General features: G+C 41.5%; 1 protein-coding gene across 2 annotated transcripts in view; it reads right to left on the reverse strand.

Moving 5' to 3' along the window:
- CDIN1 (CDAN1 interacting nuclease 1) overlaps positions 1–20372 on the reverse strand; it is a 273110-nt gene that overhangs the window by 48189 nt on the left and 204549 nt on the right. The window contains exon 11 of one of the 2 annotated variants that reach the window (XM_044230222.1): positions 15478–17391. The exons of the other annotated variant lie outside the window; for it this stretch is intronic. Coding sequence (XP_044086157.1) covers positions 17262–17391 — 130 coding nt within the window. The 3' untranslated portion in view covers positions 15478–17261. Of the gene's footprint in view, positions 1–15477; positions 17392–20372 lie in introns of those variants that run through there. 2 annotated transcript variants of the gene reach the window in all.

Here is a 20372-nt window from a genome sequence, read left to right on the forward strand (position 1 = left end):
TGTGCCCACTCTCCCAACCATGTTGCTATCTGTCACATCTCCCTATTCTTTTTTTTTTTCCCATAGCACTTATTCACTGTTGGAAATTGATGTATTCATCTATTTAGTTATTTGTTTTCAGTTTCATTTTCCTACGTGCCGCCATGCCACTATGGACCCGTGGGTAGGATAATGACCAGTGTGATTGGAGAAAAGTAAAAGGAGGGAATTTCACAGTTATAAAGTCAGTTGGCTGCTTTAAAAAAGTCAAACCCTTCTGTGGTCTAGTATACTAATTTTCCAAATACCAGGCCTAGGCATTTACAAAAGGGCGTATCCTCCTTTAACAACGGAATGCTCTGTGATTATGGTGTCTCTGCTATATTCGAATGTAGCTGACAAATTGAGACCAAACATCTGAAAAGTGAGTAAGTCCCTTGGAAGTACTTAAGACACAACAGATCAATATATTTGGAGACATGTCAAAATCAGTGTGTAATTCGTATTAAATGATTGTGGACACTCGTAGATGGTACCTATAGATCCGTGCTGGTATTGATCATATACTGCTGTCAGGGAAAAAAAACACAGCTGTGCCTAGGCTCTTAAAGTGTGGTATTTCTTTACAATTCATTCATATGCCTACTGGATGGTATTAGTAAAGTTTATTAAATAGTAGTACACTTAAGTTTTTCTTTTTTGAGGTTAAAAAAAAATAGAGGCTCTGATATATTTTTCCTGTATATCCTTTGAGATGAATGCCTCCCACCTTTGAGTCCACTGGCCAGATCATAGAGCACGAAGTGGGTCAAAGCTCTGCTCACTGTCACTGATCAATCTTCCATCAATAGACTTTGTGGGGGGAGACAGCAAGTCAGCTGCTGCTGTTTCTCCTTGAAATGCACAGAGAGCCATCTATGGTCTATCCCCTAGTTTTTGTTGAATTGAAGTCATTCCTCTTCTAGAGTTAATTTTCCTTCACATCCTTCTGGTGGATATAATTATCTCGCTCTCTTTTTTTTTTTTTTAAGTCAAAAGAGACTTTCCTTTCCAGATAACACCATGTTTTCATCCAGCCTATCAGTGATTTGGATATACCCTCAGTGGGTAATATTCAGCTCATACTTAATCATACTTAAAATTAATTTAGAGACATTTGAACTAATGGTTTTCAGAAGAATATTTTCTATAAAAAATCAGTTGAAGGAAACATATGCAATAGTTCTGTCCACTGTTCATAAATGTGTTCCAAGATATAGGATTAGATTTACTTAAGAAATAGAGACGTATAAAGGGTATTTTCTTCCTGTTGTATTGTAGTGTACTGCACATTGTTAAGGTTTGGTGAAAGTCAAGGTCCTTGGGGATGTTTGGGATAGCAGTGCTCATTTGCTCAATGCATTGATTTTCTAGTTATGGTCTTTAAAAACAGAAAAATTAGATTCTTTACTTCATAGCATTTGAATTATTACTCTGTGACCAGATTGTCTCGATAGTTTCCACCACATTGAGTATTTTCTTCTCCCAGACGCTTGTGTAAAAGAGCCAAGTCACACTAAGTCAGTCGAGTCAAGCCACGCCAAGTGGACCAAGAGAGGAGAAAGCAAACTGCCTTCATGGGAGGCTGCGCCTGTTCGTGGCTTTGTCTGTAAATAGTGTGTGACGTCCCGCAGGTAACCTTATGGCTCTAGTATGGCTATTTTCTTAACTATTGAATGGACACAGCGATTCCTGTTCTCTACATCTTAAGAAGTGCCTTAGCTTTGTAAGGAGATGTATGGAAACGAGTATCTAACTGAAGAGATTTTGCCCACAAAATTGCTCACATTTGAAGTATTATTATGCAGATTAATCTCACATTTTTAAAGCCCCTTTTCTTTGCTTTATCTACTGCTATGTTTATTCCTATTTTTTTAAAAAAGTATCTTATTTGAGAGAGAGAGAGAGAGAGAAAGTGTGAGCATGAGGAGGAGGAAGGGTAGAGAAAAAGGGAGAAGCAGTCTTCCTACTGAGCAGGGAGCCTGACATGGGCTAGAACTCAGGACCCAGAGATCATGACCTGAGCCCAAGGCAGACGTTCAACCAAATGAGCTACCCAGGTGCCCCTTTATTCCTATTTTCAAGTAAACTTTTCACTAGTAGTTTTAGATTTGCAGAAAACTTGTAAAGATAGCACAGAGTTCCTATATACCCCATATCCAGTTTCTTCTTTTATAAACATTTAAGATTCATATTTTATGCCCCTTCCAGTTTTTTCCTTTTTGGGGGGCGGAGAGAAAGAGCATGTGAGCTTGAGGCGGGTGGGAGGAGGAGGAGCCAGCAGGGGGAGCAGGGAAGGAATCTTAAGCAGGCTCCACACCCACCTGACTCCAGGCTCCATCTTGCAATCCTGAGGTCATGACCAGAGCTGAAACTAAGAGTCAGATGCTTAACCGACTGCGCCACCCACGCATCCCGTTTTAAGCACTAGAATAAATATTCTATATGCTCAAGTTCTAAAAAGTAGATATGGGATGCCATGCTTCCTTTTCTGTGATCTTAGCGTTCCCTCCCCTTGCCATGAAAAATAGTGTATTTGCTGTAAATAGATGTATCAGTCATAACATTTTTGGCTTCAAGTTACAGAAAAATCTGACTCCACTGGCTTAAGAAATAAAGAAAATTTGTTAGCTGAGATAACAGGAGGTGTGGAGGTGGGGCAGTTCTAAGACAGGTTCAGGAATTCAGTGATGTCACCAGAGCGAGGCTTTTCCCCCCATTTCTGCCTCATCAAGCTCAGCGCTGGCCCGTCTGCAGTCTCGCATAGGGCCTGGTTACCAGATGGCTGCCGTGGGTCGCGCAGCTCTACCAGATAGCACCATGAGAAGAGGGGCTCTTTCTTCTTTTGTGATTGTTGATCGCAAGGAAAACCATAAACACTTTGCCACAAACCCTTCAGTAGACTTTCTCTCAACTGTCTTTGGTTCCATTGCATCATATGCCCAGGCCTACACCGGTCACTCATAAGAGAATGGGGAGCATGGTTGTGCCATGAATGGCTCAGAGTAATCATGACATGCCTCTTTGGGCTGGGACTGGGGTTCTCTTCTCCTGAGGAAGTATACAGCCATCTAGGGGACAGTGGACAGCTGGACAAAAAGGAGGCGTGGTGGTGGTGGTGAATGACTCTGACTTTTTTTGCCTAAATTGCTTAGAAAAAAGGAAACAGTCTAAATTATTCAAATGAAGCCGCAGATTCAAAAGGTCAATGCACTTCCTCACTGTGAACTGAACATGTCTGCCATTATAGGAGCTTGAAAGTTTATTCATTAGTAGAGATTTGATTTAATTGAAAACAAAACTATCCCTGATCATCAGGAAGTGATGGGCAGGAAAACCTCCATGGATCAATGCGCCTCCTACCTGACCTCAAGTTCATAGCAGGTTGACGACATTTGGTTTATTGCTAGCTTTTTGGCAATTACGAATAACATTATTATGAATGATCATGAAGTTTCCATGAAAACACTGGTCTTCATTTCTCCTGGATAAATGTCTAGGAGTGGAATTTCTGGAGTATATGGTGCTTTGAATTTTACAAAAGAATGCCAAGTAGTTCAGCCAAGGGGCTATACTGTTTTGCATTCCCAGCAGCAATATGGAAGAGTTTCAGTTACTCTACTTCCTCCCTCAGTATTTGGTTATGTCTGTTTTTATCTGAGCTATTCTGATAGGTGTGTGGTGTTATCTCATGTGATTTTCATTTGTAGTTTCCTAATGAGTATTGTTGAACATCCGTTCATGTGTTTACATGGCATATCTCTTCATTGGTGAAATGACTGTTCAAATCTCTTCCCAATTTTTTTTTATGGAGTCATTTTCTGAGTATAGAATTCTGAGAGCTATAAAATATTATAGATAGCAGTTCTTGTCTAATAGAACTAGCAAATATTTTTTTCTGGTCTGTGGAAAATGCTTTCATTTTCTTAAAAATAGATTAATCTTCTGAAGACATGGCTAAGATTCAAATTTTTATGTTTGTGGTCTGTGGAAAATAAAAACCATTAGTTAATTCTTGCTCAAAGGCTGTTTACAAGCAGGGTTAGCACTCTTCAAAACCCAGACGACCATGATAATTTTCACAATAAACTTTTCTGAGATCCTGAAGAAACTGTGAAGCAACAATATTACGGCTTTCTAGAATACTATAATTAAGAGCTAGGTTACTTATAAAATTCGTAATTATTTATCTGTGTCCTGTCGGTTTTCAGGATGATTATTTGTTGTAATAGAAAATTAAGCTATAGAACAATGTCCATCAACTTTTTCTATGGTTCATTATAATAATGTCAGATGATTCCCCCCCTCAGAAATTACCAAGAGTGATTCCTGAAGAGCCCCAGAATCAATACTCTTGTTACACAATATTTGGAAATTTTGCTGTTTTTTTTGAGATAGAGTAGGTTGATGCTATGGTTACATCCGCCAGATCTCAGTGACTGAACATGAGCGTTTCTTTCTGATTCTGGTGGGGTGGCGGTGGGGGTGACGTGTTCGTTGTTCTGCTTAGTCTCTCAGAGCCCCAATGGTGGAGACTCACCCTCTGGAACTCTGATTGGGTTGTACAGCAGGACAAGAGAGGAAAATGGAGAATCCCGCAGGGCCTTTCACTGCTTCACTGACAGAGCGCTCATCCACTCACTTTTCCTCAGCCAGAATCGGTAGCTTGGCCCTGTGTGATCACTTGGGAGTCTGGAAAGTGTCCTCTGCTGCCCATTCAAGCAGTGAAAGAGAATGTAATATTGGTGAATACTAGTCATAATAGTCATACCACGTTCTAAAATAGCATAACAGATAAATTATAATCCCATTATTTAAATTAGACATATTGAGACAGTTTTATTACTTAATGGGCTGGGAAACCCTGGACAAGTTATTTAACCTCTGTGAGCCTCAAGGACCCCATTTGGAAAAAGGGTAATAGTGATAACATTTATTGAGTGTATACTAGGAGCCAGATCCTGTTAAAAGTACTCAATATGTGATGGACTTTAATCTTTGCAATGCAATATGCTGGAAGAACCGTTGTTACAGATGAGGCAAGGGGGGCACGAGGAGCCCGAGTAACCCGCTGACCCAGAGAGCCTGTCAGAGTTGCTTCTATGATCAGAAGCCAGGTGTCTGGCACCAGTGCCGCTGGTTATGACTAGGCTGCTGTAATTTATCTTTTGTAGGTAATCCTACCTGTTGGAATGAGGTGTGGCTTAACTGCCCAGCACACTAGGCTCAGTCCTTGTCATTGTAAGTTTCGATGTGCTGGCAAAGTGAGAAAGGGAAATTGAGCTGATGTATTCATTTGAATAGTTCGGTAAAAATGGTGTAGTTTTGTTAGGGTGGGGAGTGGAGGGGGAGGTGAAAGTGTTATCTAAAAATAAGTGTGTGGGGGTGCCTGAGTGGCTCAGTGGGTTAGGGCCTCTGCCTTCGGCTGGGGTCGTGATCCCAGGGTCCTGGGATCAAGCCCCCAATCAGGCTCTCTGCTCGGCAGGGAGCCTGCTTCCCTTCCTCCCTCTCTCTGCCTGCCTTTCTCCCTACTTGTGATCTCTATCTGTCAAGTGGATGGATAAAATCTTTAAAAAAATAAAAATAAGTGTGTGTGGCTAAGAATTTCTATCCACAGTTCCCATTTTATTTTATTTTTCACAGTTCTCATTTTAATGATGATGTCCCTAGAGGCGTCGTTCTCGCATAGTCACTGGGCAGATTTTCAGAGTTCTACAATACGATGTATTTGTTGGGGGTGCTACATGATCAGTTGCTAGGTTTGTCCCTTCTGTGGGGGGAGTAATTTCCATCCTATCTCTCTAAACAGTTTTACCCTGCTTAGGGCTCAGTATTTCTGGGTAGGTCGTGAGCAATCGGTAACTTTGTTAGACATTTCAACCCAATTTCTCTGGCAGTGACATATAAGAAATCACCAAGAACCCTATTCTCAGAAATCAAATTCCCTTGTCATTTAGGGATGCTTTGGGGTACAAGTAACAGTTATGCCAGTTGTAAAAATTTGGCAGTGCTGACCCAAGCTCTGGTGGTTTCTTTGACTTTTCGTATGGTCACAAGATGGTCACAACATGGCTACTGCAGCTCCCCCATCCCATCCTTCCATCTAAAGAAAAAGGATGGCAGGGGCACCTGGGTGGCTCAGCAGGTTAAGCCTCTGCCTTTGGCTCAGGTCATGATCTCAAGGTCCTGGGATTGAGCCCCGCATCAGGTTCTCAGCTCGGTGGGGGGCCTGCTTCCCTTCCTCTCTCTCTCTGCCTGTCTCTCTCTCTACTTGTGATCTCTCTCTTTGTCAAATAAATAAATAAAATCTTTTAAAAAAATTAAATAAAAAGGATGGCAGAAAAGATCGTTTCATCAGGGGAAAGGTTTCTCAGAGACTTCAGGACAGATGTTTCCTTGCCGCTCACGGGCTCCAGTGGTGCTGCAAGCTCATCACTGGACCAGTCCACCTGTGCTGCGATAAACATCTGCTTCCAGTTCTTGACAAAATAGCCTCCAATTCCAGCATCTGGGAAGTTATGGTTTCCATAGCAGGGAAGATGCCCTTCCTAGGTCCATCTCCAGCTATTTCAATAGATGCTTCTGCAATAGTTAATAAGGAAAGAACTGACTATTCTAGTGACTCTTTAATTTGAATTCAGTGAGCTACAAACTCACATCCATTTTAGGGAATGATTAGATTAAGCCATTTCAGGAACCATGAGTCAGACTTAATGTTTTGTTGTTGTTTTTTCCAGGTTTCCTGTTTTTAATAAGATAGGACACCAGGTTGAGTCCGATGCTAATTATTTTGAAATCTGAAATTTTCAAATTCAATTAATGAGAGCATATGGATTATCATTATTATTTTTAAAGACTTTTTTTTTTTTTTTGAGAAAGAGAGAGAGAGAGTGAGCAGGGAGGAACAGAGGGAGAGCATCTCAAGCAGACTCCCTGCTGAATGTAGAGCCCGACCTGGGGCTTGATCCCATGACCCTGAGATCATGACCTGAGCCAAAATCAAGAGTCTCAACCTACTGAGCCACCCACGCGCTCCTGGATTCTCTTTAGATCACACAGCCGGCCATGTTAAAATAGGCCCATTACAAAGTCATTCTTAAGAGCTGTTTATTGTGTTCTGCTAAACTTTGAGTGTTTGCGAATAACAAGAGCGTTTTGTCTTTCAAGCCCCCCTTCCATAATTTCTATAATACAGGGGAGAGAAAGAGGTCAGGCAGGTTCTATGAAACTCGCAATGTTCATGGACTGTTTCCATTCAGTTCAGTTGTTCTTACTGACAGTGGAAGTTAGGGGTTCGGCAGGAGCAGTCCTAGGGGGCCTCGGGACGCCAAGTTTGAGATCTTTGTTTTCCTGTGTACCATTAGATATGGCTAACAAACTATGAGAAGACATTCTTAGGGTGTTGACCGCCGGTCAGTCTGGGCAACTGACATTACAATTCGTTTTCATGATTGGGTAGACAAAACAATTTGGAAAAATCAGATGTACTTCAGTTTTCTGACCAATAGCATGGAGAGAGAATCTTGTTCTTCAGAGAAAGCATTTTTCCAAGTTTTCCTTATTGTTATGAAGATGTCAGCAATTTCTACCAAAAGCATACTTGGTTAGTTACCTCCTGTTAGTGACCTAAGAGCACTTATCCAAGCTGGCAGGGGTGTGGCAAAGCCTTGTTAATTGTTTGCAAAATGCTGTCATGCTCACAGGTGAGAGCCAAACTCTCCATGCCCAGCATTACTGTTGGAGTGATTTCCTGCTGCCAAAGAGAATCTGCCTCCAACATGTCGGGCTACCAGCCTGGGTGTTGAGAGGGGAACATCAGTACTTGCTCCATTGTTTAAAAATTGTTCAGCTTGCCTGTGATCTAATGAGGTTTATTTTTAGAGGCGGTGTGCTGGCAAAAGTCATGTCTTTTAAAAAGCCGCCCCAAATGGTGTTACAAACATCAATCAGAAGGAAAATCCAGGAACAAGCCAGTAATTTCCCCAGATTCCTTTTGCTTTGCTTGCTTTGTTTGTTTCTTTAAAGATCAAATTCAAATAGCATTTTATGCTTTCTTTCACTGCATTAACAGTGGCCCGGAGAATATCTCAATCCCCTTAAAGAAACCTTTTCTATGTAATAAAGCCCTGCACCTTCCGGGGCTCATCTGGCGGGCAGCGGATTCAGGCCGTCAATCAGGCGGATAAGTGCTGGCTCCTTTCTGGGCCGTCCTGCTGCCCAAGTTGTATTTATGGCAAAGGCTACGGTCACTATCAAAAGAAACACGGGCTCACTGCCTCTGAGCAACTTCTCCGGAGCAGGAGAATGTTATACTAGATATGTGTCTGTGAAGACAATCAGCTAAACATAGGCCCACTTTCAAAGGAGGGTCTTGTTCTGCCAATCTCTTAACTTTTGGAAAAATAGCTTTTTCTAAATGACTTTTAGAAAAGCAGTAATAAGCCAAGCTATCCACGTTATACTGATTTCTACATGACCATAGAAAATGCACATTTTTAATGGTGTCTATAGTTTATTAAATGGATCCTTCTAGAGTAGTAATATTAATAATTACATAACGTATAATAGAATTATATGTGATACTGGTTTTATTAGGGCTATGATTTATGATGCATTAAGCACTAATCTTATTTAATCCTCCTAATAGTCCTAGGTGATAGGTATTATTTCATTTCCCTGTGACAAATGAAGGAACTGAAGGTTTTAGAGAGTTTGCTTATCTGTAAGTGGATAAGCAGGGATTCCAGGCTGTTGTCAAAGCATGTGTGAGTCACCAGGTGCCCCGGAGTACAGGTGGAGAATATTCTAGGCTAACCACTTTTGGTGATGACCAGAAAAGTCCATGGATTATTGTTGGTTTAAGTATTATCTCATCCTTATATAGAAGAGAAGACGGTAAACATAACATCTGTGGACTCCCCCCTCCCCAACACCAGCAATGGAAGGAAAATCAGATGAACACGGACATTGGCCAGGGGAAAAAGAAGTCTTAAAAAGTTGCCAGATTCATTTTTAGTGGCACATTCTTAGACGCAATGGCAATGTATAGAAACCATTGCCAAACAGTAAAAGTTTTAGGTGCTTTAAGTGCAAGTACAATGAGAATTATTTCTGTCAAAACGCTAGTTGATTTCTACAATAGAGATTAGGGTATCAGGGCAGGGCAAAAACAGTAAGGTTCATTTAAAAATACACCATGATCCTTTACTTTGTAAATAATGTAATGAAGGTACTGAAAATTCCTTCCAGAATAAATTATTAATCCTTCAGCAGAGAGGACAGTGGACAAGAGGCTAGGAGGGACAGATTCTGGTCCTGCCCTTAATTCGTTAGCTATGTGACCTTGGACAAGTCCCATAACCTCTGCTGACTTCAATTTTTTCATCTACACAATGAAATATCTGGTTCCTTCACTTCTACAATTCTCTGAGTCTATGAGTCAAACTGGTCTCATCTTTGCTAATGGCTCAATTTTACTTTCCAGACACCTCTTAGGGAATTGTCAGGGAGATGCAGGAAAATGCAATTCAGTTTTCACATGAGTTTCTTTGCTCACTCCACGCCCCCACGCTGCAGTTTTTAACCCCTCTGTCATTGCAGAAACACTTACAAGGATAGTGGGGGAGCAAGTAAGAGGAAAATAATTTACCAAAAGACTGGGTTTTACATTTACATGCAAAGCACTCATGTCCACTTTGCCATCTCTTTCGTTGCTCAGCTTTTCGATTATTCAGTTATGTTGGATTGTTTCTCATGTATTGCAAAAATGCTTCTTAAAAAATTGTAACTTTGAAAACCAGGATGGAGACTTCTGTTTAAATCAGCAAGAAACCAAATAGTTTTTTGACTTTTCTCTAATTTTCCATGTGCAATGATTTAGTTATTATTTTAGCTGCTAGAATAAACTGATACAAGCACAAGGTTTCAGGGAAATTATTTATATCTTAATAATAAGTATATTAACAAAAACTGCATTACCAGGTAAAACATACCAATCTCCTTTGTCCTGGAAAATAATTTAACACTTCTTGGGAGTGTATCTTAAAACCAATACTACAAATGTACAATCACAACCTTACAGAAATGCACTGTACTACATAGGAAATTGATACCCAGATGATATCAAGGCTCTCAGACAGAAAGCAGGCATAGTCCGCAGCTGACCTTGAAACCCCAGGCTGGTTTTACTGACAAAACAACAACAGAACACCTTAGGAACATGTAAGACCATCTCCTAGAAGATAATCCTCAAATCTCAAGACCCTTAGGCAGAGCCCCAAATAGAGAGACCCCATGTTTTTCATCAATAATGTCATTTGACTTGTAGGCATTTACTCAAAGTAATAATTATCTGTGGCCTTCCACTGTTTTTTGAGTTTTTAAGCCCTAGTTCTATGGACATATTTAGCTTATGTGAATCACTAAGCAGACTTTAGCCAGGGACAGAGAGTTCACTTGATGTCACAGACCCCGTGGAAAATGTTACTGCTTGTTTTACTGCTCAGGCTGACGAACAAGGTTATGAGTTCCTTTCCAAATGCTTTGAATTTATACTTGCACTAAATATGAATGGCCTAGGGCTGAAATTGGAAATATGTGGCATCTATATGTGATCACAACCCACTTCAAAAACGAGTGCCTGTAACTGAGCATACCTCTATTTCCTGCTGAGCTGAACGCAGTCTCAGAATCCTTAGCAGCAAATGCAGCCGCTATAACCAAATAGTGAACTTTTTGCTGCCCATATTCTAGAATTAAAGTATCTTATTAAAAGCCTCAAAGGTTTGCCTCTTTCCTTGTTATACGGTGACTGACTCTGCTGAAATTTTTAAACCCTTGTTTTCATTTTGGTACGTAATATATGTATTTTTTTTCAAGAACCACCTTTTATTGTGTATTTTAAAATTCCCCACAGCACTGAAACACTTTGAAAATATCCATTAGGGACTCAGGAAATATTTGTGTTTTGAATAGCTGAAATGCTAGAAATAGAAGACCAAAATATCACATAGAACCGAAGAGGACTTGGTCTCAGGACTATGTCAGAGAGAACTGGGTGTCTGTACTCTCCAGACACTGATGGAAGGGATCATGGGCCATATGGCCCTCCAAATTAAGGCCTGGGAAACTGGCAAAGAAGAAACATGGAAGTTCCGGTTCCTTTTACAAGTTTCCAAAATATGAGGAAATAGACCAAATGCCTAGGACTTTGAAATGATCATGTTTGATTTAATGACTAACAGGGAAACGCCCACTGAGCAGTTCATGGACAGTGTCTCTCCTAAGTCAGATCCTGTTGGCAAACAACCAAAGAACCCTTCTCTCCTGACTCAGTCAGCCACTTCTATAGCCAGGAAGCACTTTGCCAACAACTGAGCATTAAAAAAATGAGCAATTAAAAGGTACTGTTTGCAGTTAATTTAAGAATTTCACCAAATATCTCAAAATTGGTGTTGGAAACACATTTGATTTGAGGCCTTAATCTGGAATTTAGAGGAGACCGTCTCTTACATAGAAATGTCAAGATAATGCCTTAAGCCTCATTTTTTTAAAAAAGAGAAGCAAAGATTTTTAGATGTTCTGGTTTCTTTAGAAATATACTGGATTAGACCATGCACTAGGGCTAACTTGAAGGTAAGCGCACTGAGATCTCACGAATTCCCCTTCAAACTAAGTATGCATCCTGAGATATTCTGATTGATGAACCTGCTTTGAGATATTGAGGGTCTCTAAAGTAATTCTTAATACCAATATTGCTTTCCCGATTCTGGTAACTACACTAAGTTTTCAGCTGAAGAAAATGAGAAACAAGTAAAATTTAAAGAGTTCCGATTATTTCTTTTAAAGCAAGTGAATGAGAACATATTTAGCGTAAGTTTCTATTCATTCCTTTGTTCCTTCCACATGCACTGAGCACCTGTTCTGTGCCAGGATCTCCCTTGGCGGTTGGGGGCTAGGCAGAGAACAAAACAAATACTGTAGGTGGCTTATCATCTAGGTTGGCACTCTCTCCATGAAATAACTCCAGAGGGAAAGAAGTCAACAGTGGAGACCAGGGTGCTTCTATCTATCAGTTTACTTATGAAAGATCGTTTCCGGCAGAGGTGGTTTTGATGACATAAATTTTGATTTGCTCTATACAAGAAATTTTAGTTAAAACTCAAGAATGCAGATAGCCTACTATAGACACACTAAATTATTTTTTCTGAATGTATCTGTGTTGAACATAAAAATGGCAAAGGCATTTTTTTTTTAAAGGAAAAAGTGCTAGTTATTCTAGAAATACCTTTAACAAGGGCAGTTTGCAGGGGGAATTCATGACCGCTTTAGGTTAATGGTCATTGGCTTCATGTTCGGCCCTCAATTAAACTCTGAACTTCAATTGTTATTACTTAATTGACTTGGTTCTATTTCACGTCAGCATTTCAAAATGACCTTCCCTTTAAAAAATAAAAATTACGTTGACATAGCACCCTGGGACTTTAGCTGAGCCTGACATTGCTGTGGGAGTCCCACGCTGTTTTATATATGGTTGGGCCTAGAATTTGCTTAGCTTTGCTATCACTGGGGTACTTCCCATCATCCTTGCCTTTGCTAGGAGACAGCTCTAGATAAATCCAAGTGAGGAAGGAAAAGGAATGAAAAACTAAATGTATCGAGTGCCATGATTATTAAGATGCAAAATAAATCTATAGATACTTCATTCTAAGCACAGGGGGTTAGTCTTAAATACCTTCGGTACCAAAATTAAATATTAAAACATGCCTGTTTTAAAAACGTATTATTGGGGGACACCTGGGTGGCTCAGTTGGTTAAGCAGCTGCCTTCGGCTCGGGTCATGATCCCAGCGTCCTGGGATCGAGTCCCACGTCGGGCTCCTTGCTTCTCCCTCTGCCTCTGCCTGCCTCTCTGTCTGCCTGTGCTCACCCTCTCTGACAAATAAATAAATAAAATCTTTAAAAATAAAATAAAATAAAAAGGTACTATCGGTATCTTTTCCTTATACACAAGCAACTCCAAATGTTTCGTTGTTCCACTTAACTAGATGAAAACTTAAATCCCCTTTACTTACACGTAAAAACAATAATAACAAGTTGGATTTATTTAACTAACGAGTTGGATTTTATAGAAAGGAGGTATGACGCCAAGGTCTAACTCTGCTATACTCACGGAAATGAATTAAGGCATCAAATGAGCATTCCCCTTCCCCCTGTATTGTGGAAAAGTTTTAAAAGTCTTTTGGAAGTACTTTGATCCAGCTTTGAAATCATTTTAGTGGATTACTATTGTATGAAAACTCTAATTTATTGTGCTTGACCTAAGCAGCTCTTTGTCTCACAGCCATATTCAAAACAATAGCAGGAAAGTGAAACACACAAGGGGAGCCCGGGCTGTTCTGGTTATTATTTCATAATCCATCTTCCTTATTTAAACTTTGGAATCCAGGCATGGTCTTAATAAAGGATCATGTTGACTATGTATGGGAAGGTTAGTTTGGGACTCTACAATGAGAGGGTCCCCATTGTGTCACCGCCACACTTCCGTCCCCGAAGAGGGACTCGGGGGACAGGTTGGGAGAAGTGCTGCTCAGTAAATGGTGACATTGCAGGCAGACTCCCCATTCTTTGGATTTTGGTTTCCTCTCCTGTTGAGCTAGCTCTGCTCCTTTACCCTAAGGAACCTTGTCCCAGTTGGAAGATTTTCTGCCTCTCCCCATCCCCCCGCTGCCCCTTGCTGAGGCAACTTGCTCTCATTGGATCACGTGGAAAAGGGTGAGATTCTCCTAAGAACATGCGAGGGGTGCTTCTCTAGTGAATTCAGATAGGCATTTTACTCATTTGTCGTTTTAATCAGCACACACCCTCCCTTCCCTCCCCTCCCTCACTCAGGCTCAAAGCTGCTTTAAAATTCACTTGGGTTTCTGGCCCGGTTTGCTGAAACACTTCCTCACAGCCTGAACCTCAGACCACATTAGACCCTGTCAAATCTTACCTGAGAACTTCCATAATTCTTCAGATTCTTCAGGTGTACTTGCTCCCCGCCCATCCTCACCCTAAAGGCACACGGATCAGGATTTAGATGGGATGCGAGTTAGTTTTGGGATCCTTTGCCAGAGAGCATTGGAGTCCGTGAGTAGTGAGGAAATGCAGAATGCATGGCCATGTGTGTGAACACTGGCAACGAGCGTGAAGGGGAAGAGGATAGGGCAGAGGTGGGTGAAGTGTGGTTGCACATGAAAGCAGCAAAAGTTTCAGTTAGTCGAAACGCTAGGTCTGTACTGGGGGGGGGGCATGTTAAGAGCCTACGACTGAGGTATCTCAGTTCCACAGAGGCCAAGGAACAACAGGTGGAGCTTTCCAGGCAAAGGGAGTGAATTAACTGTTCACTTGGCCGCCGTGCCCTGATTAGCGTGGCCCACCAGGGACCATTTAGTGGATGACCTCGCCCAGAGCTCTACTCGATTCCCTTGTGGCTTGAAGGAGTTAATGCATCCCCCAAAGACCAACAATGTATCATCCTTTGCAGCACGGACTCAAGCCTCGCCGATAATGAGCAGGTACACACACCTATAGTTTGAAGAAAATTATTTCCCCTGGAGATCCAGCCTTCTGCTTTGGACCCCTAAGCTTTCCCTTTTATATATGGCTTTAGGAGTGTTGAGAAAAGTTGACATAAACCTCACTAGAAGGCAGGTGAAAAAAAATCCTCCCACTTTTTTTTTTTGTTGGGGCGGGATGTGTAGGGATGAGGGTAGAAAGGAGTCTATGAAGTCACCTGAAATATCGGTGCTGGGTCAGCCTTGCCCTCAGCAGTCCCTGAGCCACACTTCAGATAAGGACCTTTGTTTGTGACTGCAGATGCTTGACAGAACATCATTTAGTTTTACACACACTCCTACTTTATACACACTCCATCACATAATTTATCACTGCAGTTTGCAAAATCTTCCATAAAACAAGATTTGGCTTTAATGTTAATGTTCTAATGATGACAGCAATTAAAAAAAAAAAAGTTGTCATGGCTCACTTTCTAGGGCCATTTTTATTGTTAAAACTACCCCCCCAAACAAAAAACCAAAACAAAACAAAAACCAAACCCAAACAAGTAAACAATGCCTATCGATAAAACAGAGGTAAGTATTTCTACCATAAAAGGAAAAAGAACAAGGAGATTTTAAGCTTCCCGTTTGGGAACTCGACTTCCGTCTCCCTACACCCTTCCAATAGAGTAACAGTCCTAATAATCGTGTTAGTTTTATGTGGGCAAAAGCTTAGTTTGAATGACTTGTAACTTTATCATGATATGTAGAGTTTGCTGGTTTCTTTCCCACTTTTTAGGGCCAAATGTCAACCCCCCCTTCATGGAGAGGTGGCGTTGCCTCTGCAGAGAGCAACAGTTTCTCCCGACACAGGAAGTCAGGGCACCAGGTGGGAAGGAGGACTACGAAACGCGAGCACCTCTTTTTATCTTTTCCTTTATTTGTGCCCCCTCCTCATAAATTTGTTTGATGTAAAACAAACAAATCCTTGACAAGGGTTTAACAGGCTTTTCAACATCTGTGCAGATAAATGTAATTTATTCCTAAAGCAGACAAAGCAGCGTAGAGGAGACCATGGAAACTGTTTAACAACAGTTTTGGTTAAAGTGTGTGTGTGTGTACACACGTGTGTGTGCATGTGTGTTAAGTAATGGCAGTGCTTTCAGATCACTCCCTTGCACTCACAAAATCTGCTCGGTACTTCTACACTGAAGCAGACGCCTGCCGGAGCCTCCTTCCCAGCTCATCTCCTTCCTTTTTTGTTTAGTGCAACCCACAGCAGAGTTCAAATCCACACGTCTGGACCGGACGTGTCTGTGTCCTTCAAAAGGACAGGCAGCTGGCAGACTTTTGCAAACCTCCTTTAGGTACCAAATGAACAAGGTACAAATGGCATATGTAGTCTTTTGAAAGAAGCAAGCAGTGTATGTAACTTAAAGGTGTCTGCAGAAGTTCTCAGTTAATTCCAAAGTCATCTTTGACATTTTAAAACATATATATATTCAACAAGGGGACAAATATTTTATAAATACATTTTGGGGAATAGAGAAGTTTTTAGTCTCCCAAACTGTAGATTTATAATGAATTTATTGATGTTTTCCTTTAGACTGAAGTTTGGTTTGCGGTATAAAAAGTGAATAGATTAAAGTGAACAAATACAAAATCCCTTTTATTTTGCTTATTTGAAAAAAATCACCCCAGGTTTTTTTCTGGTACACTTAATTCATTCAAAGCTAAACATTGCTAATACCCAAGTTATAGGAGTGTTAGGTAGTTATGTAGTATAAAATGCAGATACAAAGCAGCGCACAGAATGTGCTTTTAAAAAATTGTACTCCTAAAAATACTGACTACCCATACATACTGACAAGTAGCCGTGTTTAAAAATAAACTTTTGCCCAGGCTGGTGCCACGCTTCAGCGGTCTCCCCTGAGCCCCCCAGTCCAAAGGAGGAGTATGGTTTCCAGACACAATGTAACCAATACTTTTACAGGAGATAAAGGGAAAGTCTTTGGTGTTCAAATAAGTATTATAAAAAGAGGAAATTCTCATCAAGTATATTTTTTCAGCTTGGCTTAATGCCAGCGAAGTCAGGAAACCGTAAAGACTGGACAAAACTAGCATGCGCTACCATCAAGGTCTACTGAAGCCTTGTAGGTGAGAACAGAAATCAAGTTTCAGCCTCCACGTCTTCCACTCTGCTAATCTGTTAGATTATTCCTTGATGGGTATGTAACACTGGGTCCTGTGAGTGGATCGGAAGAGAACAGGGGAAGGAGGGAGGAAAGAATGAATGGAGGCTTTTGGGTGGGGGGGTGGAAAGAGGGTGATTCGGGAACTGGGAGGAGAATTGAAAAATCACACCTTTCAGTTCCCACATTTCTTCTTTTGTTCAGTATACAAGGAGAAACCATCCGGAAGGAAGAGAGATTATGACTATCTGTAAACTAACTGTTTGACAGAGACAGAAATGCTGATAATGAGTGGGTTGTGTCTGTAGTTCTTGGCTGTTACACATCAGCAAGGGATGAAGGAAAACAGAAACTCTTGATATGTTTGTCTGAAGAGGTAGTGGTGTGGCCACGGGCAGCAAGAGTTCAGCTCAAGTTCAGGGCAGATGCTGCCAGGAGTTTACACGGCAGGAAAGTCAAATTGCTTCCGGATTCACCTCTTCCTCCTGGCTTCTCTTCCAGGATCATCAGGGTCAGGCAACACTGTGGCACAGGGTGACGATGTCCGTGGGGAAACAGGCTTTGAGCAGGATGCCCCGCTCCCGGTTACAGTCCAGCTCCTGGATGAAGCCGTACCAATAGATGACCAAGCCCGGTCCGAATCTGCAAAAACACGGCAAGACAGCATGTGTGTATTGTATCGATGTCATTCTAGAGAAAGGTCATCTCGGAAGCATTGCTAAGATGATTCAGTGACATTACTGTGCAAAGCTTTTGTTTCGGTTGCTACAGTTGGGTCGGAGGGCTGAACTTTCAGGAATGAGCTTAGTCAGTAGAAGTACCACTGCTGTCATGGACAGACTTGGGATCTTTCAAGGGACTTGAAGTATCGCAAATGCACGCACGGCCCTAATTACCTTCCAGTAAGGTGTTCTGAAGTTGGGCTGATGTGAGTACCTAAGTGATGAAGGAGAACATCAGAGTCTCCCCACTGATGAGCTGGGGAGCACCAGATTTGGTGCCACCTTACCCTACTTGTCTGTTTCCAACTAAGGGGGAAAATAAAAGAGTGAAGAATAAGGTAAAAAGCAGAACAGCTCAAGGCCATCTTCTGGCTAGCATGTTCTATGTGCACACTCAAGGGCAGAGCTCCCTTCTGCCATCCATTCTTTCAGCTCTTCAAAAACAAACAAACCCATGTGGCAACAGGGAACCCTCAGCGAGACCTCATCCCTGACCCTTCATCTGTGCATACAACCTCTATATGTGTGAAATTGGGTTGTAGGTTCTTATCATGAAGATGATGGATTAGGTCGTGTGGACTTGTGAAGACGTATAGACAGAAGCTGGCTTAAAACCCCCATCTTTCTCAATTGTGCCTCCAAATTATCTCCAAATTGGTTAGCAGCAGACTCAGGAAGTAGCCCTGCAGACGACTTCACCCATCAGGAAGTTGAGACCTCTAGGCTGGGTTCATAAAGATGTAATCACTATCCATCACCGTGCACACGGAGAGGTTTTGCACTTCAGTTTCACGTTTTTCCTACTGAGAGTACTTAATTAAAGGGCAGCACTACTTTGGGTGTCATGTTGCAGGAATTTTGCAGTGAAATCATAAATTATGAATGTTGGGTTAGTAAAAGGATGTCTAAAAACAGAACTGCTTTCTGTACTCTGACATTACGGCAGGCTGAGCCACGTTAGGCCAAAAAGCTTTTTCCCTCACTGATTTATTACATGCTGTAGTATACTTGCCAAAACTAATAGTACAGTATGGGCTGCAAGATACTGTATTCACAGGAACAAGTTCAGTGGGGTGTCATGGAACAGTTTATTTGGGGATTCACATCCGTAGGGTAGCCGAGTCAGAGGCAAGGTTAATTCAGACTTTTGGACAGAATCAGGAGATGGTGGCCCATCTACAAAGGAGAGGCTCTGGGGGGGACCCAGGAGCTGTGTACAGTGAGGTGGCCTTGGAGCAGTAGGCTCAACGAGATTTCCCTGTGTGCGGGGCTGCCCGCAGACGAGCCTGGTGAGCCCTGGCTTCCATTTCACGGAGGGTTTCTTGATAGCTTGCACTAACAATGGTCTGCATCTGGGACATCTACCATTTGGTACCTCTATTTTACAGAGAACTCTGATTAGTAGTAAATGATGTCTGATTTGTCCAAACAAGTCTGGCAAGGGCAGGAAGATCCGCAGTTCTGAGGACCGTGTCTGAGGAGCCTTGGAGTCTCCTGTCTATAAAGCAGCCGAGTCACCGCCTCGACGGACCTAACACTGAGCTCAAGACATTTCTCCATTGGGTTATGCAGCCATCTGGGAGACCACGATGTTCTTTGGAAAGGCACTAATATTTTTACAAAGGGAGGAAAAAAACGTGATCTAACCAGTCATGGAAAAGAACAAAAGAATATATGGGGATCATAAACAACAAGCTCAGTATTTTAAAGATTTAATAAAACCAAAACACATATCACCAGCGCCGAGAGAGCAGGAGCAGCAAGCACTTTCCCTGAACAGTTAAATCATGAGCCAAAGGACACGAAGCATGACAGCTCTTTGCAAAAATGGCATTTTCCACGCAGGAAAGCCAGGCTGGGGAACACCTCAATGCCCAAGAAAATGGACTGGTTTCACTTGTGAGGCAACAGATGAACTCTGCAACTTGAAAAGGTTTCACGAGGCTGTGAATGTGAACATTTTGTTGTAGTGGTTCACTGCTAGGACTCCCTGAAGGTAGGATCACAGATCTCTGACTGATTTTCAGTATATAGTAGTGACATATCATAAGGCTCTACCATCTAAGTCTGTTTCTTCCTTGGCTTGTGGATGGAACAATATTAACTCAGAATAGCCCCTCCCGTGGCTCAGAAGCTCTAACAATATGCACTTAATTAAAAAACAAGGCAACACAACTTGTCCTTGTAAATGGCAACTGGTAGGAAAAGGCTTTCCAATTCTGTGTTCTTTGAAAGACAGAAGTAATAGGGACTCACAGGGTGACAAATTTGGAAATTTCATGATCAAACAAGGTCTGGCTGTGTTCCTGATGCCTACTTTACTGTATCTCTGAGCTTTCTCCCACAATTCAGGATCCAGAGATTATCAAATGGCTGGCAAGATAACCTTCTAGCAATGTATCTGTTTATGAAGAGGCTGACCAAATTAAGCGACTTCATAGAATCAATTCCTTGGTTATGTGAACCAACAGAAGGGAACATTTTGGTTGATAATTAAAAAAAAAAAAAAATCTAACTCTAGCATTTCCTTTTGAAAAGGTGTAGACCAGGAAGAAAACAGGACCCAGGAAATTTTTAGGTAGGTCAAGTATACATGCTTGTGGGTTGAGTGATTTCACCTCTTTGATGCCTGTTCCCATTAATTGGGGCACTACTGTACAAGAATGAGATCACTGAGAAGGCAAACATAACCTTGTGGCCAGTACAAATCAAAGAGACTGTTAACTGCATTGAAAAGGAACGGGAGAATGGATAAGGAAGATGTGGTCCATATACACTGTGGAGTATTATGCCTCCATCAGAAAGGACGAATATCCAACTTTTGTAGCAACATGGACGGGACTGGAAGAGATTATGCTGAGTGAAATCAGTCAAGCAGAGAGAGTCAATTATCATATGGTT

This window comes from Neovison vison, chromosome 13, assembly GCF_020171115.1.
Source record: "Neovison vison isolate M4711 chromosome 13, ASM_NN_V1, whole genome shotgun sequence".
NCBI classification, from domain to species: Eukaryota; Metazoa; Chordata; class Mammalia; order Carnivora; family Mustelidae; genus Neogale; species Neogale vison.